The sequence below is a fragment of the Xenopus tropicalis genome, chromosome 9 (assembly GCF_000004195.4).
Source record: "Xenopus tropicalis strain Nigerian chromosome 9, UCB_Xtro_10.0, whole genome shotgun sequence".
Taxonomy (NCBI): Eukaryota; Metazoa; Chordata; class Amphibia; order Anura; family Pipidae; genus Xenopus; species Xenopus tropicalis.
The window spans coordinates 53,269,902-53,296,400 of record NC_030685.2 but is presented as its reverse complement, the minus strand read 5'-3'; the positions used below and the strand labels follow the sequence as shown (position 1 = coordinate 53,296,400).

Here is a 26,499-nt window from a genome sequence, read left to right as displayed (position 1 = left end):
ACATAAATATTTTTGTATGTATAAATAGCAACATCACTCCTTAGTCCTTTCATAACAGCCAGGGGTTCTTCATGTGACAAACCTTCAGCTTCGTTCAGGAGCCAATGGTGATTAGAAGAGTTGAACTTAGTGCTAGTAGTCTAGCTGTGAGACTCTGGTGATGAAATTCCATACCATCTGTTCTCTTTGAGGAAAAGAATAAAACTAACCAAAGAATGCAATAAAGTCATACCACAGAGAATTCACAGCAGAGAAAATATAAATCCTCATTTTACAAATAATAAAATAAGCTCGATATGTATAACTATCACAGCAGAAAACCTTTCAAGCTTCCAAAGATATATAGAGGCTAAATATGGCAAACCAAGGAACTCATGGAAAGGAATCAGCAGTACGCCTTTATTCTTACTATTATTCTGCAGCCCTTTTACAGAGATTATATGGCATTCACATCAGTCAATCTAAGGTCCCTATCACATTTGCACACACTATGGCCAGTTTATCAGGAGTCAGTTAATCTGTTTGTGGGAAGAAATCAGAGCATTTGGAGGAAACCCACACCGACATGGGAAGAACTTGCAAACTCCTTGCAGATTTTGCCCTGGTTGGAATCAACCCTAAGACCCATGTGCTGCAAGGCAGCAGTGCTAATCATTGCCTTGATCTTGTACAGAATAATACAAGAAAATGATTGGTTGGTGTTATTTTAAGAAATCCAACATCATAACGTTACTCTACTCAGTTGCTTAGTGAGTCTCTTTTAGCAGCACCCAGTTCCATAGCTCTTGAAACAATAACTGCTCCTTTGTCTTGAGATGAACTTAACTTTGCTCCATAAAATTGGTCTATAGACAATGACAGTGTTTTGCAAACTACTTCTATTTGATAGCAGTTATTAAAGAATTCCTTTGGATTAAGAGCATTTTAGTTATTATATAACAAAAGGTTAACTAGAAAGAGTACCTTTAATATCACAAATATCTTCTTTTCTATCAAAAGAAACACAGGATTTCTTGTCTCCTTTTTTTGCAAACATGTTCTTAGGTTATGTGACTTCCTCTCTCAGAAAAATCCTTCATTCCCAGGCCTGAGTCTGCACAGTTCTCTCCCCTCTCCTGCTCCCCCCGCTCCCCCCTGCCCATAAGAATTCATAAAACTCACTCCCCCCACCCTTAGGAATTTGTAATTCAAGCTATAACAGTTAAGCTGCAAGCAGGAAGCTATGAAGACCAAGCTTAAATGGCAGCTGCAATCTTAAACAAACAGAGAAAGCTTCTAGGGCTGTTTACTCAGGTATGGTAATGCTTTCTGCAGAATAAATATAGGTGGCACTAATGTGGTCAACATGCAAACTCATTTGTGCCCAAAAAGAAGAAAGCTAAACGATTTAATTCCATCAAACATAGAAATATAACTGATTGCTATGTATGATATATCTCGCCTTTATTTATGCTTATACAGCATGGTATAAATGCATAGACTTAGCTAAAGTATTATGCAATCATTGTAATATATGTAATTTTTCACTCCAGATGAAGGTTTCTGTGTTAGACCAAAAGTAATAAGTAATTGTAATAAACCTTTCTATTTTTGCATTTACATTTTTCTCACAATTCTTTAAATCCTAGGAGCGCTGTCCTTGTTCCAGTGAATTTTTTTTGGTACAGGTACTAGCACTCAGGTTTTTTTGCTGCAAATGTTGTGCACCCTATGGACTATTATTTATATTTATAGCTGAGCAGGAACCTCGATGACTCGGAAGATGACAGTGGATGTCATCTACTTGGACTTTGGAAAAGCATTTGATACAGTACTGCACAAAAGGTTAATGATAAAATTAAGGAATGTTGGCCTAGAACAGTGATCCCCAACCAGTGGCTGGTAAGCAACATGTTGCTCACAAGTCCCTTGGGTTTTGCTCCCAGTGGCCTCAAAGCAGATTTGAATTCCTGGCTTTTGGGCAAGTATTGGTTGCATAAAAAACAGGTGTGCTGCCAAACATTGCCTCATGTAACACAGTAAGTTAGGTTGAAAAAAGACGTACGTCCATCAAGTTCAACCATAATGCCTATATATAACCTGCCTAACTGCTAGTTGATCCAGAGGAAGGCAAAAAAAACCCCATCTTACTTGCCTCAGAGGGGGAAACAATTCCTTCTATGGCAATTGGAGCAGTCCCTGGATCAACTGGTACTGAGAGCTATCTCCCATACCCCTGTATTCCCTCACTTGTACTGAGAGCTATCTCCCATACCCCTGTATTCCCTCACTTGTACTGAGAGCTATCTCCCATACCCCTGTATTCCCTCACTTGTACTGAGAGCTATCTCCCATACCCCTGTATTCCCTCACTTGTACTAAGAGCTATCTCCCATAACCCTGTATTCCCTCACTTTCTAAGAAGCCATCCAGCCCCTTCTTTAAGCTATATAATGTATCAGCCAGTACGACTGATTCGGAGAGGGAATGTCAATGTCACAACTCTCACAGTAAAAGATCCTTTCCGAATATTTAAAGGGAACCTCCCTAAATAGAGGGTGCCCTTGTGTCCGTTGGAAGAACCTACTGGTAAATAAAGCATTAGAGAGATTATTATAATGTCACCTTCTCCAGTGTAAACAGACCCAACTTGGCCAGTCTTTCTTCATAACTGAGACTTTCCATACCCTTTACCAGCTTAGTTGCCCTTCTCTGGACCCTCTCTAACTCAATAATGTCCCGTTTGAGCACTGGAGACCAAAACTGAACAGCATATTCTAGATGGGGCCTTACCAGCGCTCTGTAAAGGGGAAGAATAACCCCCTCCTCCAGTGAATCTATACCCCTTTTAATACAGCTCAAAACCTTGTTTGCCCTTGCAGCTGCTGCCTGGCATTGCTTTGCTACAGCCAAGTTTATTATTTACAAGCAGTGTTGGACTGGGGTGGCAGGGGCCCAACAGAAAATCTTAAACCGTGGGACCACTCTTTAAACAATTTTTCGTTCACTCTTAAAGGACAAGGAAAGGATGCTTCTACAAAGTTGCTTATTTCATTTGTCTCATTTGTCTCTCCCAAAATGCTACCTTTGTTTTTCAGAAAACCTTCTTGAAAGCGAATAGTCAATCATTTAATATTATAGTTTCTTTAGTAGACCGTGTCTGCCATTTTTTCTGTGATCGCATCACCCCTGCCAATCTTCCGCACATGTGCGAAATTTCTTTGCACGTATCAGCATAGCTATGCTAGGGCCAGAGACAGAGCCATCTTCAGGGGACGAGAGCATGCTCACAAGAAGGATAATATACGCATGCGCCGAAACGAAAACCTTTCCATTGCGCATGTTGCTCAGTCTTGGTCTTGAGAGTAGCACAATGAATTATGGGTAGCACTCTTTCCTTTCTTACAGCATTGGACAAACTGGGGCACACTTCACTGACATTAGGGCACTGTCATGCTGCAATGAGGTAAGGCTTTCCCTGGACTTATCATATTTACCCTTTCCTTTTCCTTGTAACTCACCCTCTTAATTATCTTAATCACTTCTCTGTACATATTATTACCTCTCCTTCCTTTCATTTCTTTTCTTTTTTCTCATTAGCATTAGGGACCACTGACACCTGGGCCCACGAGAAGTATACCTGGCAACATGGTGGGCCAGTCCAACACTGTCTACAAGGACTCCAAGGTCCTTTTCCATTATGGATTTGCCTAGTGCAGTCCCATTAAGGGTATAAGTGGCTTGCATATTTTTACATCCCAGATGCATGACCTTATATTTATCTACATCATCTGCTTAGCCGCCCAGATTGCCAGTCAAGATCCTGCTGCAAGGATGCCACATCCTGGATAGAATTGACTGGTCTGCAGAGTTTTGTGTCATCTGCAAACACTGATACATTACTCATAATACCCTCCCCATGTAGGCTGCCAAACCGCCAATCAGAGCCCCTATTTGTAACCCCAGGAACATTTTTCATGCTTGTGTTGCTCTCCAACTCTTTTTATATTTGAATGTGGCTCACAGGTAAAAAAAGGTTGGGGATCCCTGGCCTAGAACATAATATTTGTAGTGGGATAGAGAACTGGCTGAAGGATAGATTACAAAGAGTGGTTGTAAATAGAACATTTTCTAATTGGACCAGTGTTGTTAGTGGAGTACCGCAGGGGTCAGTCCTCGGTCTGTTGCTTTTTAACTTGTTTATTAATGGAGTTGGGCACTGAAAGTACTGTTTCTATTTTTGCTGATGATACAAAATTGTATAAAACTATACGTTCCAAGCAGGATGCTGCCACTATGGAGAGTGATTTAACAAAATCAGAAAATATGGCAGCAAACTGTAAAATTGTGGTTTTTGTGAATAACAACTTGTTTAATTCCAGGCAGTGTCATTCTGTGTCTACTAAAGCAAATAAACTGCTGTCTTGTATAAAAAAGGCAATTAACTCAAGGGATGAAAACATAATTTTGCCCCTTTATAGGTCCCTGGTAAGGCCTCACCTTGAGTATGCAGTGCAGTTTTGGGCTCCAGTCCTTAAGAAGGATATTAATGAGCTGGAGAGAGTGCAGAGACGTGCAACTAAACTGGTTAAGGGGATGGAAGATTTAAACTATAAGGGTTGACTGTCAATGTTGGGGTTGTCTTCTCTGGAAAAAAGATGCTTGCAAAGGGAACAATATACCGGTAACTCTTTACAAGTTTATTAGAAGTGATTATAAACAGATGGGGGGGTGCTTTTTCCCATTAAAACAATCAATACACCCGAGGTCACCCCTTTAAATTAGCGGAACAGAACTTTCATTTGAAGCAGCGTAGGTGGTTCTTCACAGTAAGGACAAAGAGATTGGGGAATGTCCATCCTAGTGGCAGATTCTAATAATGGCAGATTCTGTTAATGCCTTTAATAGTGGTTTGGATGATTTCTTGAACAAGCTTAGTATCCAAAGTTATTCTGAAACTAAAATCTTCAGTTAGTATAGGTATTGGTATATATAGTTTATATATGTGAGAGCATAGATTAGTCGGTATGAGTGTGTGTATATATGTGCACTGGGGTTTGCTTGAAAGGGTTGAATTTGATGGACTTTGGCCTTTTTTCAACCCAACTATTGTAAGACATGCATGTTTAACATCCTGGCCAGAAAATAAATGGCACAAATAAATAGACAAAATCATATGCTCTTGCAGACCGTGACCTGTTTGCTGTATAATTCACAACTAAGCTGGATCTATTTGGATAGAATCAGCTATAAAACTATACAACAATGCAGTTTTCTTATAGGGCACTGGAGTAGTTTTATTATAGGGCAGTCTTCTATTTCATAGCTGCAGGTGCAATATCAAGGCCACTGAGGTAGATTTGGGAGTGGAAATGTTATATTTTTTCCTAAAAATGATTGAGTTGATCCCTATAAGTGATGGGGCCCACAATAACTTCCCTTTAAAAAGATCAAAAACGTTTATCAGCTGATAAAATACAAGCTGCTCTTACATTAAACATAGTGGGGCTCATTTGTAAACACTGGGCAAATTTGCACTTGAGCAGCAACCTATGGCAACCAATCAAGGTGTGATTTCATTGTTCAAAAAATCTGAAAAATATCAACCACTACTTTGTTGCTATGGGTTACTGCCCATGGGCAAATTTGCCCAGATTTTATAAATGACCCTTAATGAGGTTATGTAGTAATATGGATTGAGTTAACAGAGGTCCACTCTCCAAAGGCAACTAAACCAATGATTTTTTTTTCTGGGTTCTAAGTGGGTTACAAAAAAAATATTTCTCTCTGCTATTGGTATTTTGAACTGATGAAATATATGCTCATGTTACTTAAATCCAATAATAATTTTAAAAATGTAGAAAGTAAAATGTGCTTCAGATTAGTAACTCATAACAGAAACCATTGAGGTCTTTTGTTTATACTCAACCAGGGCAAATGTTAATATGTAACTGCATCGTTTTTCCCCTTGCCTCTGCTGTTAGGCAATCAGAGAGTCCTTTTTGCCCTTTTTGATGCCTTCATTTGACTTGCTATAGAAAAGCTGGCTAGGATATTACTTTGAGAGACCATAAAAATAACTGTGTTAAAAATGAGCCTGTTTCTATTCAGCTAGGTAGTCTGTGGTTCATATGCACCTTGGAGGTATACAATGTCTACAGCAACACTTTCATATTTAATGAATGCTGTTTAGTATCTGGAGTCAGTGCCATTGTGACTATAAAACACAAATGGTAGTACATGAGGGTTAATAAAATTGAATACTTCTGAAAATATAATAGCAATACATTAACAGGTGCCACGTTTGCTCCCATTCACCATGCGAGGATGGGACTATGTATTTTTGGTTAAAAATGTATGGGATCTGTTTTCTGGAAACTCGCTCTCCATAAAGTTCTAAAATATGGAAAGGCCATCTCCCATAGACTCCATTAAAAGCAAATGATTATTATTTTTTTTTTAAATTCTCTGTAATAATAAAACAGTAGATTGTTCTAAGATACAATTAATCCTTGTTGTTTAAATAACTTTTTAGCAGATTTAAGGTATGGAGATCCAAATGATGGAAAACCCCCAGGTCCTGAGCAGTTATCACTAGCAACACAAAACCTTCTGCCTGTTAGGAGACAGAGTATCACAATGCTGCTTGCTCCCCAAAATAATCAACTCAATAAAATAATCAAATAACCACAAATGGAAGAAGAAGCGAAAAAATGAAGAAAAGTGCAATAAAAATAAAATAATATAAAATAAAGATTTGTTGACAATCTGTTGTTGTCTTTATAGTGTATGTGCATTCAACCCTCGTCATTAATTAAACATATAAGAAAGTTAAAGGGATAAAAAGGCAAAGTCTACAAGTGCAGTGAGCAAACTTTCAGCTCAATCTGCATTGTTTCCCCTCCAACGCAGCATTTTTTCTGGAAATTCCAGCATTATTGCAGGCACAAATGGGTGTATAATCTGGTGTAATTGCACTGTGCCCACTTGTGTTAATTTTGGCAAGTTGCGCAGTCCAGCTGAATATCTTCAAAGTCTGCATTTCCGGTGTTTGACATGCAAATGACGTGTGTTCTGTATTCATTTGGTGGAACTGAGCTGTAGGAACCCTGGAGCTACCACCTGGTCAGGAGGTGGAGGCAACTCCAGGGTTCCTCTATGTAATTAGGCACAGGAGCACCTAATTTGGAACGGAGGGCATGAAGGACTGAGCGGCACAAAAATGGAAGCGCAAAGGGTGTATTTTGACGCAAGTACCTTAAATGAAAGTGGTTTTATGCATAAATAAGCCATAAAAAAGCAGCAATCAAATTGTTTGAAAGTGACTGGTTGTAGAATTGCTGATGTTTTGGTGGTGAAACAAGAATGACACTGGATCACCACAATCTCCTGACTATGAATGAATCACTGCAAAATCCATATGTAAGTACAGATCATTTTTACTTAGTTTCACACATCATTTCTAATATCAATATACAACTGTAAAACCTGGGATACTCAGTAATCACACCATCAGGTTATAACTGGTAAGTGATCTTGATATTTCTGCACAGCAGTCAATGGAGAAGACAAATGTGCTTGTGACGTAACATGGGGATAGTTTGCTCAGGCTCAGAAAGCCATAACAACTAGCGAGAGGCTTGCTTGCTAACTGAACTAAACGTCTCATTGTTTGCTATGGTTTACTCTACCATGGCAGCCATTGCCGTATGTTACCGCATAACCCTCAAAATATATAAAAAAGAGTAACATCAAATCTCTGCATCATATTGCACATTTAGTATATTTCCTTAGGATGTGGATGATAGTTGCTACTTAGCAGCTTGACTCCTGATGTTTAATGCAGTGCTGGACAATGATCCCCCTATTGTACTCACCATAGAAATCCCAGCCAGCTGTTAGTACCCATACCTACACTGTGTCCCAGATATAATATGGACTGTAAACTCAAAATGGATAGAATGACTGATGCCAAACTAAGCCTCCTGACCCACCTGCCTAGGTGACAAAATGGTAGCACTCCAAGGCAAAGCAGGTGGTGCTAATAAACTCAGCTAAGGTTAAAAACAATGTAGCTGAACAGGTCTTCAGGGATAATCCATGTATGGACCTGGTAGTGCTGTCTCTAACTCATAGATAAGCAACCGTATCCTTGCTCCAGCTGTGCAAGTACCTGCAGTACAAAGGGTTGCCTAACTTTGCTTTACATGAATTAAGCACATATATTTATCAATCAGCACATTTAGTAATGGATAGTCTTATTAATATGTAATTGAGTCTCATGGTCTCAGTTGGAAAACACTGCATTTCTAGTCAGCTTGGCTGGTAATGATCTATTCCCTCAAGTGCTTTAGGACAACATTACAAATGTAGATACAAGTGTTTGTGAGCAGCAACAAAATATGCATACATTTAATATTTATATTATTTGCTTTCATCAATTATCCCATTTGACTTGAAACCCATAGCCACTACAATAATATTTAACACAATAAAAGGAAAAAAAAAGGAGTACGCATAGTTCTTTAAAGTGGCAAATTGGTATTCCAGGGACAGGAACGTTCCTTTAAAGAGAGTAGGATCTTTAGCTTGATGGGGGCCTGCTTTGTTCAACTGTGTATCAAACTTCTTATACTTTTTTCATGGTGCTTGCGCATTGTATGGGTTCCTTTCAACTAAAGTGTCAGTACAAGTTGCCATAGCTCACTGGATCTGTGTTTCCATATAAGTGTATTAACAACTGTCAATCAGTGATGGGGCATACAGGCTGCCAGTCAATTAGCCAATGGGGGAACCAAATGAAATGTGCCTGAGGATGAGATGCAGTTCACACTTCCAATTTGTTTCCTGCTTTTCTGATTTCCTGTGTCCATCACAGCTGTTAGGAATGGATTTGGGTCGAGGAATGACTAAATGGCAATGAAAAAATTCTTCAATCAAAACAATGACACAGTTGATACAATGATACAGTTCTATAAAGCAGTGTAATGCCACTGTGCATGTGATCAGAGGGCCTCTTCAAAATATTGCTCTCAGATGTTTTGAAACACGTTTAACACATTTGCTTTATACCCATACTGTTTTTGAAGGATGCTATGACCTTTTAATTTATTTTATATTATACACTGTTTATTGCCTCTTTTAAATAAATGTAACCCACCAAGCAGATAGAAAGAGAGCAGAATGCATAAAAAAATCAAAGATAAACACAATTGGAAATATAGACTCAAAATTATCCTTTACCACTCAATGAGTACTGACAGTCTGTAAGAGAGGAAACCCCAACCTGCAGCTTCTCATTGCTAAGTGGTCTTAATACATAAACCAGTCTGGTGTTTAATTAAGTCATTTCACAGTCTATACTTTGAGAAAGAAATGTTTGCTTCAAATACAATATATATATATATATCATATCTGTAGCATATCTGTGTGTGTGCGTGTCTGTATGTGTGTCTCTGTGTGTGTATGTGTGTATATATATATCATACATATACACATACATATACCTATACACACATAGGTACACACATATATATATTTACATATACAATTAGTTTTCCTTCATTGATTTTATCTGTTGAGAGGTCCCGTAATTTACTTGAATCTTCACCATAAGTGCAAGAAGATTGAATATATAGTCTTTTACTAGTTTGTTTCCAGTAGGGTATCATTTATACACTCAAGTGTCAAGGAAAAATCCAACAGTATCAGTACCAAAACTTATTGTTCTTTGCTCTCTTCTTGTAGCAGAAAGTGAGAGCATAACAAATAGCAAGTGTCATTGCGTCTTTGTATTGCAACCATGTTTTTATAATGGGAAATTAGTATTATCTCTGGTCCACCTCAGATGCATTACATTTTGTTTTTCCACTATTTTCCTCATTCTGTTCAACTGTATACATTTCTTCCAAGCTTTCTTCGCTGTCATTTTCCTCTGACTCTGTCAAAAGCTCCTCATCTTTGTATTCTGCCACATCCACCGCTATTCCCAAGTGCTCCTTAAGTATGCCGTGGTGTTTGACATGGTAGCGTTGGTTCTGGAAGAATTTAATGATGGTGTGTTTGGGCAGATCGAGTTGGGCTGACAAAGTGTGTATGGCCTCTTGGTCAGGGTATAGACCTACGTCATGAATAAAACTCTGAAGTATGCCTAAAGCCTCCAGTGAAATTTTAGTGCGAGATCTTGGTTTTTTGGTGCAGCTGTCTTCAGGTGGTGGTGGAACAGGTGGAACTTCTTCTCTTGGAGGTGAGGTTTCTTTGGCTGGCTGGGGCTGTTGTCCCAAAAGAACCTGTTGAAAGAAATGTTTAAAATGTAACCAATATATTAACTTATAATACAAATGCAGCACAAACCATAATTATGGTTAGACTTCGTAGATGACTGATTTGTAGAACAACTGATATGTTCATCACAGTCACCAAATCACTGGAGCTTTAAGCAAATTGATTATACAAGGGTGGCAAAATTGCCCAGACTGAAATTGCCCTAGTTGTGTGCAGATTGAATACGTAGAAGTCATCACTCAACTTAGTTATTTATAATCAACTATCATATCTTATCTGCTTTAATTTTGATCAGAAGCAACATGCATTTGGGTGACAATGATAGATAATCATTAGGTAAATTGGTTTAATCTGACCAAATAGGACATCTGCATATGTGTGTCAAATCTAAAAGATGGATAGGATTGTTAATGAACAACTTTTATGAGTATATAACTATTACACTTGTATCTCTGCACTACCATCGTTATCTAAGAATACTATATGATATGTTACAATGCATTTTTGTAGTACACAGCACATGAAATCTTTTTGCCAATAAAGGCTTGTGCACTTTCCATGATATAATCAAATGCTATTAATAAAACATGTGAGTAGGAAAGACTATCGGCTTGCTTGCTGAAAGTTGACTACAGCAGATAAAGCGTCTCGCCTTCAATCTCTGTGTGCTGAAATATGTTCTGAAGGAGAGAATAGAAAACAGCTGTAAAGCATGTGTAAAATAAAATGGTCCCTGCCTGGAGGGAAGGAAGTGAAATAGTGAAGGAACAATTTTAGGAAAGTATATAATGCACTGTATCATTATGCCAGTGACATGCATTATGCATAATAAGAAATAGGTTTGTGGTAGGGTTAACAATGCATTAACAAGCCACTGTGCCTATAGTTCAGATGTTCTATCATTGTTTCTTATGGAAGGTGAAGTTAAGGTGATGGAGACATCTATGTTCAGGTCAAGATTTCAGGTTTTGTGAGTTCCAAATGTATTTTGGTTTTGTGGTCGAACATGACCCATTTATGGTTATTGGCTGACATATGGCATGGCGGTTGTCTGTTATGCTATTCTTAACAAAATGTCTTATTCATTCTTCCTTGAAACAGCCCTATAAAGCAGTGTAACAGTGTTTGCCATCTAATCTAGCTACTATAAGAGATGGCTTGCTTTGTTTACTCAAAGAGACAAGAAATAAGCAAGAAATGCAGTCCTAAATGATAGAACACAAATTATTAAATTGGGCCAATTTATGGATTCACAAATCTGTTGCTGTCTGGCAGAACATTCTGTTCCAAGTATTTCATCCTAGGCAAATAGTACTTAGAGTCAACCCAAAACAAACACTGATCAAATGCAGGGACTCTGGGTGTCACCAAAAATTAAAGGATCAGTCACCTTCATACCCATGGACTAACTGCAATCTTATTTGCTGGAATCCCTCTTTCTACTTACATACAAATGAGCTGAACAAAGTAAATGCACCAATATAAATATTATTAACAATAGGGTAATAAGTCTCATTGACAAAAAGTTTTGTATTCTGGCGTTAAAATAATATTATGCTGCTCCACAGTTCATTGGATCATGTCACATGTGTCCATCTCCCCGCATGAACAATTTATAGTGGTAAATAAGACTAAAGATATGATGGTAAACTGAAATGTACAACTCTGAAAAAGTGCATCTGACACTTGCTGTCCCCAGAAATGTCCAACATTTTATGGACCTACAAAGAAAGCCTGGTCATGTTCCATAGCAGACAGATGGATTTAAAAGTAGAACGAGTACATTGTATTTTTTAATGCATTTTACTGGAAGCAAAAAGATCATTTTGAGATACCAGTTAATCTCTAAGCTTTTCACACTGCAAAGGTCAAGTACCCAAGAGAGTCTGGCCATTATTAAATAGAAGTATATATATAGATATTTACAACGTGAAATTGTATACTACAGGTGTTAAATTACATTTTTACTTCAGGCAGGTTTAATATTACCTTGGTTTTGTTTTTTGTTACAGTTTCTCCTTGCGGGTTCCCAAAGAGAAAAAAAAGAGAGAAGAAAAACCGCGTTCTTCAATATAAAAAGAGCGTGTCAAGGAAAATCAATAGCAGCGTGCAAAACGGTAGGAAGTCAGACATGGAAATATGTGTTCAATTTCATCCAGCCCTGGTCAAATTTTTTTTTAATATAGAACGAGTTGCTTGTGGCACATCTGAGATATTGTTTTTATATAGTACAGATTAATAATTGTGATTATATAAAATAGGGCTCCTGTTGAGATGTACTTACTGTGGGTCTTTGCAGTTTAGTGATAAATCGGGTATTTTTAAAGCTTTTGTTTGAAAGCAATGCACATTTGGGGATCCCTTGTGCTAAACTACATATAATATTAGTTATGATGAATTATAATCAATTAAGTTTGCAAAGATAACAATAAATTGCACTTCTATAAATAAAAATTAGCATCTGAAATAATTTATTTGCATTAGTTACAATTTTTGCTAAAATATCAAATTTCTCATTCTCAGTTTATTATATGTGGGATAGTCATATACTTGTCAATACGTTGTGTTTATTTATTATTCTGATGTCGTTTAGCTAGTTTATGTTTTCGGTAATTAGCTAAAAATAAATATTGCATGGTCACTGCTTACTTACACTGCCCCTGGAGCAATAAAGGGCTTCCTATTGCCCACCACTGCCAAGGCTGAAATTGTTTTAACCTTAAAATATTACTATTATTAAAAGAAATCCTGAAAAATAACCAGACATACAGTACCAAAAATCAGAGGATTCCAGTACAATAAAATTCTATAAATTCACAAAATGGCAATTTATATCTGCAACGTTTCAGAATTTTTACATATCGATATACAGATATGAGACCTGTTATTCAGAATGTTGGGACCTGGGGTTTTCCGGATAAGGGGTCTTTCCGTAATTTGGATTAACATACTTTAAGACTTATAAAAAAAAGTATTAAAAATTAAATAAACCCAATAGGAATGTTGTGCCTCCAATTATATCTTAGTTGGGATGAAAAACAAGGTACTGTTTTATTATTACAAAGAAAGAAAATAATTTCAAATACTTGGAAATATTTGCTTAAAATGGACTCTATAGTAGAAGGCCAATGCTGGATATTGGGTTCCTGGATAACAGGTCCCATCCCTGTATATTCATTAGTTCAGCAACCAATGGAATGCCACAGATTGCACAATTGGAAATCTGGCATGTTTTTGCAGAATTTTGTGCATTTGTGTGCATTTCCTAAATGAAGCAAACAATAACCAAACAGTAAGGGGTTCCTATAGTGTATTTTGCAACATGAAATATATTTTTTTGTTTTAGAAATTAAGAAAACTTAACTTAGAAAAAAGTGATCATTTTCCTTTCCAGTTATTATTTTTACTGGTCAAGCCCAAACTTATTATATTGCTCACTAAATTATGTTTCATGCCTTTAAAACATTCATTTTTTTCCGAACCATTGTTTTTACCAAATTAATTCTTATCAAATGTGTATTTCTTTATGCCCTTTTATTATTAGAAATAAAAAAAGGATTCAAATTATATAGATGAAGAAATACAATAGGGAAAAGTTGATTTATATATCCCCAACAATATGAGAGCTGCATATTTAACCTAGGATACCATAATGCATTTAATAAACTACAGAGACCAGGGACTAAGTCATTTAAAGAATGTCTACGTAGAGAAGGGTCACTGCAATACTGCAAAGCAATAATGATGAATAGATTTATTATAACTGATAGCCTTTGACAACACAATATAAGAATTTTCAAGGCTGAATAATGAGCATAGGCCAATATTTTATTTGTTGTACAGACATCATCTTTTCTTTCAGCTCAAATTTAAAAATGTATTTTTTTCGCTCTTATTTTAAGGATTTTTGCTTTTGGTACTTTATTTTTAAATTTTATATTATGCAAAAAGTAGAAAACAGGATTCTACACAAACAAGAAGGAAGGAGCTAATCATAGAACAAAAGTCCAGCAAGAGTTGGATTTTTTAAATATTATCCAATATTAAGGGCAGCCTTTTATAGTGGGTTTAATATTAGGTATAGGTTGGTTGTACAATCCCCTAGATAGCATTTAATATACCTATGGTAAATATGTAGAACTATAACATTATCATTTGAATGGGAGTGAAATATATATAGCACTAAATCCCACTTGTGTATATCCTGGAGATGTTGCCCATAGCAACCAATCAGCAATTGGATTTAAATGGTCACCTACCTAAGTTAAAAAAAAACAAAAGCAAAGATCTGATTGGTTGCTATGGGCAACATCACCATTGATGTTGGCTTACACACTTATAATAAATATGCCCCTAAAAGACAGTGAAAGCCAAGGCTGCCAAGTTGGTAGTTGAGACTAATCACCACTACTCATCTCACCCTACTTCCTACTCAAAATTATCCAGAATGATGGGCATAAAAAAGCAATGCTCTTGAGTCAAATGTGAAACTCTTTAGTAGCAGAATTAAGTAAAAAAGCAATTCTTCATTTTTCACAGGATTAATTATTCTTGAGATCTGAAGATAACTAACCTTTAAATAAAGAGCCACATCGATGGACACATTTCTTTAGAACTCTAGCAGGTTGGGAATGACAGCATAAAAACCCATGCTACTTTAAACACATGAATTCAACCAGGCATTCTGTATTTGCTTAACCAGCGGGAATAACACGGTGCAAGAAATAACCGGGTATTTTTTCCACACATTTTTATTAAGGGGAAATCATATTAAGGCATTTTTGGGGAGTCCAATGTTTTCTGCAGTAGAAGAGGCATGTATTTATTTCACTAGATAAGGGTGTGCACATTTATATTAAATATAAATATTAAGTATCCAGTTTAAGGAGCAGACAGAGTGTAATAATTCTTACCACAGGAGGTTCTTGTGTGGTTAGTGGACACTAGTGCTCCCTAGTTTGCACAAGCAATGTGATGCCTGGGTGCTGCCTATCTTCTACCTATATATATAGACATACAGCACAGGCAAATGCCGCATACAGCAAAGCCCCTTAGATCTTTTTTGAGCAAGAAGAATTGCACATTTAGGTGCAATTAAATTTGCATCTTTCTCCATAATAATAAATATGGCCCCTATACCTTGTCTGAAGCATGACTGCACAACAACAGCTCCCCGGCATAAAAATGTCCTATAAAAGCTTCAGAGAATTGCAAAGAACACTACGACGTAAAAGTACTTGAGCGTTCACCTGCAGAGCCCCCTACATCCCCTACGTCCCAGTTTCCAAAGGAGATAAACATGTCTCCAGCTGTCCCACCACTGTGTTCTGCCGCAAACCCTGCTAGCAGCTGTTTCTCAGTTAGAAGGTACCACAACCTGCCCCCATCGCTTCCTGAATGCCTTTGTAGCTTATCAAGATGCGATCTAGGTACATGGTGCAGAAATTAGAGGAACTAAATGTAGAAATTACAGAGGCTAAATACAAACCACACACTCTTGGCACTTGCTGTCCATTAACCTTTTGACTACTGGGAAGTTAACCCTTTTTCCTATAGGCCTGCTATGCTTTATGGAAACCTAAATCTTACAGTTTCTTTGGGTTCTTCACTGAACATTAACTATACAAAATAGGGTGCATTTGTCACTTGGCACTACAGCACTAAGCACTGAATGGGGACATTACCGGCAAACACAAAGTGCTTGCTTCTACACTCATTACTACAACAATGCGCCAGTCTGCTGGTTGTACCTATGTTGTTAAACGAGGCACAAGGCACAGCATGCTCTAGCACAGGGGTCCCCAACCTTTTTTTACCTGTGAGCAACATTTAAATATAAAAAAAGTTGGGGAGCAAAGCAGGAATGAAAAATGTTCCTAGGGGTGCCCAATAAAAGCTATGATTGGCTATTTGGTAGCCCAATGTGGACTGGCACAATACAGGAGGTTCTGTTCAGTAATAAACATAGTCTTTATGCCTCCAAAACTTGACTCCAAGTCAGAAATTTAAAAATGAGCGCCTGCTTTAAGGGCCACTGGGAGCAACATCAAACGAGTCGGTGAGCAACATGTTGCTACTGGTTGGGCATCGCAGCTCTAGCACAAGGGAGCCCTGTATATGACACCTGTCTTGATCAGGCAGTAAGTACAATGTGTTCCTATTGCATGTTGCACCTATAGGTGCTATGCCTAATGTTGCATCAGTTGAATCATATGCAATTGAAGTTTGTGTTCATACCTATGTCCTGTCTACATGCTGCCTGTTCCCTCAGAGACATAGGTAGCACCTATTTAGATAGAAGTTAATAGGTATCTCATTTGACATTGTAAGCCTGATTTATGCTGGAACTCTGGGAAAGAATGTTGCATTGGGTTGGAGTGTAAAAACAAATCAAGGTAAACTCCACCAATTTACAGTTCTATTCATTCATTTAATTAATAAGTCCAGGCCTGGACTGGTAATCTATAGATTCTGGCAAATGCCAAAGGGGCTGCTGTAAGTCATAGACAGTCAATATTTTTGCGGACAGGTAGGGGCCGTTTGGGCCTTTGTGTACTTGAGATGCCAGGGACTATTTTAAATCTCAGTACAGACCTGAATGAGTATTTTGTTCATCTGAGTGCTATGCTAAGTGCTATTGCAAATGGATATGAAGAATCAGCACTCTCTTTAGGTGAAATATACGTGATCTATTTTTATCTCAGCTATCTTAGTTATGAATTCTGGACTTTCTGGATATTTCTGGATATTTTCCATTTTTGTTAAAAAAAAAACTTTATTTGCTGACTTTACATTTGACATCTGGAGTCCTATTGAATATGCATCCCCCAGCGGCAGCATATGGGTTAAACCACTGTGCAGCGTTACACATGGAATGCTTCTACAAGAAGGTCGCCTTGCAATCTGCTGAAAGGTTTTGATTGAAAATGTTATTGAGCGGCTCTGCATCACTCGGCTTCCTGTTTATTATATTTCATAGGAGGAATAGGTGCCAAGACATTAAACTGCCAATAAACTATTAATACCGATTTCCTTCTGCTCCACTCTTCATCATCGATGCAAATATGCTTTAACTAAGAACAGTACTAATGCAAATCTTACAGCACATCTGCAGGAGCTCAGCTTCTTGCTCAGGCAATGCATTTGAATGGCTTGGGCTTGATGGGCAGTTGTCTTTTGTCAGCCCAAATGAACTATGGAACTATGTCACCTTATATAAACACAAGGAGTTCAAATTCATGTACGCGGTTCATTTGACTGCTATATCCTTAAGATAATATCATTTTTGTTCATTCTATTGGATAACTGTTTTCCTAAATCAAATTGTGCTGAATTTTACTACACTGGTTGCAGACAGTAATGAGTGGTAACATCAATATGAAATGGCAGTAGAATAGGACACAGACAGGCAACAGGTACCACTATGACTGCTGTTCATTTACTCAAGGGAATAACACTTTCTTTTACACAATGACAAGTTCGGCAAATTATATTTGATTGATTTACATTACATATATGTAATGTGTCTTTTTTATGCAAAAAGAACTTTGCATCAGTTCATATTAAAAGGAACATTGTTCTTTGATCTTATTGTTTACTTTTGTATGATGGATGATGTAGACTGCAGCTGAGATACATCTAATTTTTTAATGGTTTTTTTTTTAAAAATTGACTTTTTCTGCCTTTTTCTGATTGATCAGCAACATCTGTCAACAGCGGAGCCAAATTATTAGACCAATTTTTTTTACAGGTATTAAGCTGCTGCCAATACAACTTTTTAAAGGGATAGTAGCATTACATGTCACAGCTCAACACTCTCATTGTTAAATCAGTCACATGCTTTTTAGATAGCAGTGTAGTAAATATTAACAATCCATTCAGTTAAACGATCACCGGTCATGCTTTGACCAGCGGGATATGGCTCTGATACTGAATGTATATGTACAATCCCTGGCAAAAAAATAAATACTGGGCTTCTGCTGCGTGCCAGAAAAATGGATCCAGGATGTACACCATGAAATTAATTCCTAAATGCAAGAATAAAACCTTTACACAATAGTACATCATAAGGCTCACTTTTAAAGAAGGGAAAAATATGTGCAAAGTGCCCACAAGTGCAAACTGCCATGTTTTTTCTAGTTTGCCCCCATGGAATTTGGATCTAGTGCCCAAAGGCACAACTCTCTGGGCTTCCTGAATTGGGACACAAAGTGTTGCATCTCTGTATGTGGAACTGTTGCATAAAGAAGGAATGTGAGGTTGGTGACATGTGCCCTTCAACCTGACATTCCCCTAGCTTGTACAAGTCAGGAGCGCCAGGGCACCAGGTTCTTGGCTGCCCTGTACTCACCTCCTACTTGTGGCTGTCAGTGATCTGTTGTGTGAGATCTTCAGGACTCCTGCACTTGTGCCTTCCCTTTGATAAAAAAAAAGAATTACCCAGAGAGCTTTTAGTGTGTTTTTTTAAAAACTGCCATCTTTAGTGTGTTGTTGCTCAGTATGTTTTTGGATTAACAAGCCTTGATAAATGAGACTGATTATTATAAGGAAATAAAACCTTTTTTATTCTGACAGTATTATTTTAATCCATTGAATGCAGACTCTTATCATCTATCTGCCCTGAATGTTGCTAATAACTATAAGCTGAAGAAACCTTGAAACATAGAATACATGAGATTATCTACTATTGTTTTGACTGGCTGAATATTACTCAGATACAGCCAGTAGCTTGTCTATCTAAGTTCATAATGCACAATAATAATACAGGTATAAGATCACTTATCTAGAAACCTGCTATACAGAAAGCCCATATTAATGAAAGCCCATCTCCCACAGAGTCAATTTTAAGCAGATAATTCTAGTTTACAAAAAATATTTTCTTTTTCTCTGTAATAATAAAACAGTACCTTGTACTTGGTCCTAACTAAACTGCATGAATCCCTATTGGTGGCAAAACAATCCTATTGGGTTTAGGCATGGTGATCTAAATTACTGAAAGATCCCTTAATCAGAAAAACCCCAGGTTTCAAGCATTCTGGATAATAGGTCCCATACCTGCAGCTGGAAAGTTACTGTATACTGGGTTATGTTCAAAAGTGTTAGTATTATAGTAGTTATGAGTTCTTGCTGGGTGAGTTATGAAATAAATGCTAAATGTACATATAAAGTGGAGTGCTGCCCGTATCTTGTGTGCCTAATTACAAAGGTTTTTATGCCTGTTTAGAGTTAACTAAACTTAGTACTCAGAATAAAGAGGTGATAGCATTGCGTCAACACAGAGGCAGTTTCACCAAATTATTTAAATGAATCTGGTACGAGGAAAAGCAATTTAATTAACTGCTGTCATGGAGGATTGTATTAATGGATGCTGGCAAAGGAACTTCAGACAAGCCAAGTTTATTTCACAAATAGAAGCCGGAGCTATTTTATGTAGTGATGTGGTGTGCAGTTCTCCCCATGCCAAGGAAAACCAGTTATTTCATTAGATGAGATTTTATTTATTGTGGATTTATTAATGTTTCCAAAGTGGCTTAGGGAAAGCTTCTCTTTCACTTCCAACACTAAAGCTCATAAGACACATTTTTAGTTTGCTCAATTTGTGCGCAAGGAGAAAAGTCATTTGGTTAACCCCCATCTCCTGGGAACAGCACACACACAACTTGAGGTTTTCATACAGTGGCTTATAGCGGTAAAGCATTGCTTTAATTAACATTGATAATTACCCAATGTTCCATAGGAAACCATACCTCATAAGTGCTGTAATTAATATACAGCAAATATTTCACTTCTTCTTGGGCAGTACTGGAAAAAGGGGGCATGGGTTCTCTTTCAGTATGTTAAATATTAATGGCCCACTTAAGTCCAACATTCCAAATTATTATATATTTTGAAATAAAAACCTTTAATTAATGCATGCTTGTTTTATTATGGATTTAAACTGGCCATACTTACACCAATAATATTGTATGATATCATAATATCAAACTTTGTATGGTTTTCAATATGTGTATGGCGGGCTGACGAACGAGATTGGTATCTGTGTACTACTGATTTTAGTCAGTTCATGGACTGACCCTGTTTGAAAACCTAATGCACTAATGCACCATATCTGCCTGTATATGGTACCGTGGTAGAATAGGAAGTAAAGAAAAGCCGCATCTCCCCTGCACTTCCTGCTGTTCTGATCAGTTAGGCTGTCAGCTCAAATGAACTAACAGGACAGTGATGGCCAGAGTGGGCATAGCCCCATGTATAGTATCTCTTTGATCATTCACTGCTGTGACTGCTGACCAGTGAGATACCGTGCAGGGTCATGGCAAGTTGGTTGGCAGCTTTACATTTGGAGAGGTTTTTTTAAAAGTCAGGTTATGGAGTGGCAGCATGGCAGCACAATGTTTGCCAACACAGCGGTGCTACAGTAGGTGCCAATATTACTATATATAATACTCCTCACAGACTTTCCATCTCTGAGTACACGCTGCCCCTTTTGGGCTCAGCAAATCAGAACTGTCCTGCATATATGGGCAGCTATGTGTCCGACCACCAATCTTGCTAAGAAAAGAAGGCATCTTCTAATGCTAATCTCTTCCTATAAACTGGGAAGTCTTCAGCCTCCCACACCCTTACAGTTGCTTTTTCAGAGACTTAAACATCTTAACATAAATCATAGTGGATAATAGTATTATTACCCTGTATATTTAGTTTTGTGTGTAAAATATATTAGCTAGTATAAACATATCAGGCCTAGAATTGTGTAGGAGATTCCAACACATCTTTTGATTTAGCTGTTAATATTCTAAAGAAAACTAATAACTCCTAACAGACAGTAACATGTCCTTTTTATAGCACTGTGCACTGCATTATTCCTTTTAACTATATTGCCATATCGGCCCATATAAATATGAATGCTGAGCCAATATAATACTAGAATTCTTACTGAGACAGCCGGGATATGGAAAACTCATTGGCAGAAGTAGGGACAGCAGCCTCCAAACCAGCAGAGAGCTGTGTGCGTGTTAACACGTTTATCTACCATAAAACAGAATATGTGCTAAAAGTGAGGTGCACCTGCATGAAAGCCTTAGCACATAAAGACAGCATGGATTAGGTTTCACGTTTGTTGGCCTTTCCTGCCCTGCCACTTGTAAAGCTTTCATGTAGAATCACTCATGGCTGTTAAGGATTTTGCATCTGCATGGTTGGGAAGTGATTGATGGGCCAAATTAAGGCAGGTGTGCCCCTTCAAGTCAACGTGGCTGTAAAGGAATAACTGGCATATCAATAAGCCATGTGACTAGAGAGGGGAAAATCCGGCCAGCACATCTTCTATTTCTCCTGTAATACATGGAAATGTCATATTCTCTGTAGGCAAGCTGATGTACCAACAAAATCACAGTAAAATACATCTCTCCTATATATATATTATTTCTTTAGAATAAAAGGTAACAATTGTAAAATAGTAGGAATCTGATTTAGGTGACATGTGTTGTGATAGACTCTCTTTATATGGTCATGGAACCTAAGGGAATTCTATGATCCCATAGATACTGGGCACAACCCTATTTTGAGACTAGTGATGAGGGAAACTGCCCCATTTTGCTTCACTGAAAAATTCACAAAATGTATTGAAGTCAATAGGTGGTTTTCACAGCTACCGTGTGATTTTTTTTTATATGCACAACATTTTTTATGAGTACAAAATGCACATGACTTACTTTAAATACATTGGTCAATTGGTGTTTTTTTTTATCACTGGAGCGAATAGGCATTTTTTTTACTTACTTTTTTTTTGTTATTTCATAGAATTTTTTTCCACCATTAATTTTTGCCACAGTTTTGCAAAAAAAATTCACGGATGGCGAAATTCAGAATTTTGCAGTGAAACCATGCCTAGCAAATAATTTGTTTGCTTATCACTATCCGGGACATTATTAGGATATTTTGCCTTTAGTTCTCAGCACAAACAAGTCACAGTCACAAATATTTACCTAACAAATAGGCAACTAAAATGAAAAACAGCATCATTTCATGACAGACTATCATGTAATCTGATTGGATCACAGCTGGCGACTCAGTACGGAAAATCCAGTAAGCTGCTGATTCCTATTGATGCATGAAGGAAATTGCCGTTCTGCCCTAAAGTGGCAAGGCCACACCTCCCTCCCACTTCCCAAGCAATCATATCAGTGCAATCTGGTCATCCATGTGTGTGGCAAATCGCACTGGAATGGATTACCCAGCCAGTAAGTCAGTCGATTATATCAGACAGGAATCAGACCATGTGTGGCCATTGTAAGGAACAGCATAACATATTTAATTTTATTTAATCTAAATATCCTTGTTGTATTAGAACTGTAATTTAATCAGCTACATCTAAAACATAAGGAAAAAGGACAAAGCAAAAACGTTTCTAAGAGGCAGACATTTGCAGCAGCCAAAATCCTACTGTACCTCATTCTGAGTTAGAGAATCATAAATAGGAGCTTTCAAGCTATCCTACTTTTAAAAGGCTGGCACATTTATTGAAGTCATGTGTCTGATTTGTGCTCTGAATGTAGCTTTTGTATTTTAATTTTTTTATTAGGGGCTCCACAGCGCTGCCTGTCTCTGCCAAAATATTTTTTTAGATCCTTTTTCTTTGTATCCAGGGGAATAAAACAGAGCATGATAACTGTAAAACAACACGCTGAGAAAATGAGATATTTATGGTATATAATTGACCCTTGAAAGGGCTAAACACCCAGAAATTGCTCTAATATATCACAGCCATGAATTGGAATTTACAGTAAGGCTTAACTCTTTGCATAGCATATTGCTAGGTTTCTCTCACCCCACTGAATGAATAGCAGAAAATGAAATATGTCTGGGAAGCTTACATTTCTTAAGTATAGATGTAATCAGCGCAGAATTTATTCAAGTTTTAAATCGCCCTTGTTCTTTTGTGTAATAATAAATGGTGTAATATGTATTATTACGGTACTGATATAACATGCATCAGAACTGGAATATGAGGGGCACAGATTAGCTTTCTGCATATCTGATCGAATGCTTTTCCCAAGCACAACACTACAGTAAAATGGGTACAGGACTCGGGATGGGATAGATCAGGTTTTGCATGGTTCAAGGTGGTCGTGCAGTTGCCAGCCTGACAAGATATCCATCCAAGTTGTAGATGGGTCAAAGGGATTGATGTTGTGTGATCTGGCCATTCTTGGCTTAATAGCATGTTTCATTTGTTTGTGTCAGGGGCCTGAAATGATCAAATATAACAGAAAGTGAGGAGAGCGTGTGGCTCCTCTTGCTTTCTTTTCTGTTAATGTACTATCCACCCATCATCAAAGATGCCATTTTTTGCTTGGAGAGGCCATACTGGAGAGCTTCCATCTAGTAAAGAGGCACTGTATACTTTTTGTCTATTTTCCTATTTTCATAGGTAATGATTTTGAATAGTCTAATGAAACTGTCCCAGAGTTGAAATATGTAACCCATATCAGAATTTTCCAACTTGTCTAAGCAAATCCGGCCATATATGGCAGGTTTAGGCTGTACTTCCACCAAATCTTGAATTAAAGCGGTTGGTCACCTTTAATTTCACTTTTACTATGATGTAGAGAGTAAGATTCTGAGACTATTTGCAGTTGGTCTTCATTTTTATTTATGTTTTCTTTTTAATTATTTCACTTTTTGTTCAGAAACTCTCCAGTTTCAAATTTCAGCAGTTATCTGGTTGTTAAAGGACATGTAAAGTCTACATTTACCTATAATGTATATCAGTTGGGTACGTCTCCCCCACCCAAATGGCATCATTTGTACTGCATATATCCCCTCCGCTTGCCAGCACCATCACATTTTCCTAAAGCAAATAGCAGCTTTCACCCGGTGGCCATTTTTCCTCTGATACATAATCAGTTACATTTAAATCTGCAAACAGCATACACACACAGACCCTTATTCAGCATACATTTCATCAAGAATACAGGCTCACACAGGCACAACTGTCTTTGCTAAAATTTCTGCTTTGTGTGAGCTGAGCGCAGGAGAGAAAGTTAGGAGAAAAACAATTGAAGCAGACAGCTAGAGCTGAGTTTCTATGGGAACCAGCAATGCCATCTCTTACTGGCTGCTAGACTGGAGGGTGTGTTTAGTAATCTGAGCTTAGAACTGAGCATGTCTGGCAAGAAAGAAATCAAAGCAAATTCCCGAGGTGGGGGGGCTAAGTGGGCTACAGAAGGAGAAGGAAATCTAAATGATTAAGGAGATACTGCAGCTTTACTTTTAACCTCTGGACAACCAGAGTGGCAGGTATTGAAAGATTTCAAAGAGGCTGTTCACTGAATACATTTTTGTGTGTGGGGTTTACATGTCCTTTAAGGTTTAAATTTCCTTAGCAACCAAGGAGTGGTTTGAATGAGAGACTGATATATTTATAGGAGAGGATCTGAATAAAAAGATAAGTAATAAAAAGTGACAATAAAAATAAAATTGTAGCATCACAGAGCAACAGGTCAGTGACCACTCTCTGAAAGTCAGAAGAAGGCAAAAAAAATTCAAAAATGATAAAAACAGGGATACTCTTTAATAGTTTGGGAATTTTTTCTCATATTTACAAGCTAGGCATTATGCACAGAGAGTGACACGTACTATCCTATCACATGATGTTGACAATCCCATTGACTGTCTATTTCTATCCCTTTCAGCACGACCTTCAAAACAAACAAAATACAAAACTGATAGGTCTGATTCAGATTAATCTTATTTAAATTGTCTAACCTTGAAGAAAAATACTCACTGTTGTCTATGGCAGTGTTCCCCAACCAGTAGTTTGTGAGCAACATGTTGCTCCCCAACACCTGGGATGTTGCTCCCAGTGGCCTCAAAGCAGGTGCTTATTTTTGAATTCCTGGATTTGAGGCAAGTTTTGGTTGCATACTGCCAAACAGAGCCTCCTGTAGACTGCCAGTCCACATAGGAGCAACCACAGTCCTTTTTTGGCACCCTCATTAACATTTTTCATGCATGTGTTGCTCCCCAACTCTTCTTACATTTGAGTGTGGTTTGTGGGTGAAAAAGGTTGGGGATCCCTCATCTATGGTCTTGTCTGTTAACACTTTTTTGGCCATTAAACATAAGATCTGTTCGTTAGGCAAGGTCGCCAAATGAGCGGATCTTTCCACCGATATGCCCACCTAAGGATCAAATGATTGAATTATAATGATGCAGTTCTGATCCGATGGGAAAATTAAACCTGCTGTTTGACAGCTGGCCAATACACAGGCAGATAAGCTGCTGAATTGGTCTGAAAATCTGAAAGCTGAAATCTGTCTACATATGGTACTAAACTTGATTTTTCCAATCCTATGGATTTGTTGAAAGCCACTCGTAGGGTAATGGCCCACGAGGAGATTAGTAACCTGCGGTTACATTTTGGCTACCATGGGTGACTAATCTCCCCAAAATACCTTCCCACCGGCAATAAAGTGAATCGCCAGAGGGAAGGCATACGCCCCACTTTTGTCCGACATTGCATCCTCCTGCAGGAAACTTCACAATATCCCTTGGTATTCACTTAAAGGGTAAATATTCACTTAAAGGGTTCCTATTGACTACACAGATATATCTTTGAATCTGAATTCATCAGTAGTAGAAGTTTTGAGGCCATGCCCAGATGTCAGAGCCTTATAATGAATGTACCCTATTATACCCATATAATTATAAACCTTTATATATATATACATAAATGAATGAAGATTTATAGCTTGGCATGCTAATCATATCGAACATTTAGTGACATTTTTCAAGAAAAAGAAAATTCCAGATCTGGGCCAAATCTGGGCCAGATGGAATACACCCTCGGGTACTGAGAGAGCTAGGGTCAGATTTACAGTGGCCTCTGTTTCTGATATTCTCAGACTCGCTTTCTGGTATGGTACCTAGGGATTGGAAGAAGGCGAATGTCATTCCTATATTTAAAAAGGGAGTAAGATCTCAGCCTGGCAATTATAGGCCTGTAAGTTTGACATCCGTGGTGGGCAAGTTATTTCAAGGCTTGTTAAGGGATCACATTCAAAATTATGTACAGGAGAATGGCATTATGAGCAGTAATCAGCATGGCTTTATGAAGGACAGGTCATGTCAGACCAATTTAATTGCTTTTTATGATGAGGTAAGTAGGAAGCTGCACAGTGGGGGTGCAGTAGATGTGATCTATTTGGATTTTGCCAAAGCATTTGATACCGT

General features: G+C 37.7%; 1 protein-coding gene across 4 annotated transcripts in view; it reads right to left on the bottom strand.

The window, feature by feature from the left end:
* Positions 1-7,394: 7,394 nt before the first annotated feature.
* The window catches only part of satb2 (SATB homeobox 2), a 111,881-nt gene continuing 92,776 nt past the window's right edge, over positions 7,395-26,499 (bottom strand). For all 4 annotated transcript variants that reach the window (XM_031893396.1, XM_031893397.1, XM_031893395.1 and 1 more), the window contains one exon: positions 7,395-10,268. In XM_031893396.1, the coding sequence (XP_031749256.1) occupies positions 9,807-10,268 (462 nt within the window). In that variant the 3' untranslated portion in view covers positions 7,395-9,806. The remainder of the gene's footprint in view (positions 10,269-26,499) is intronic.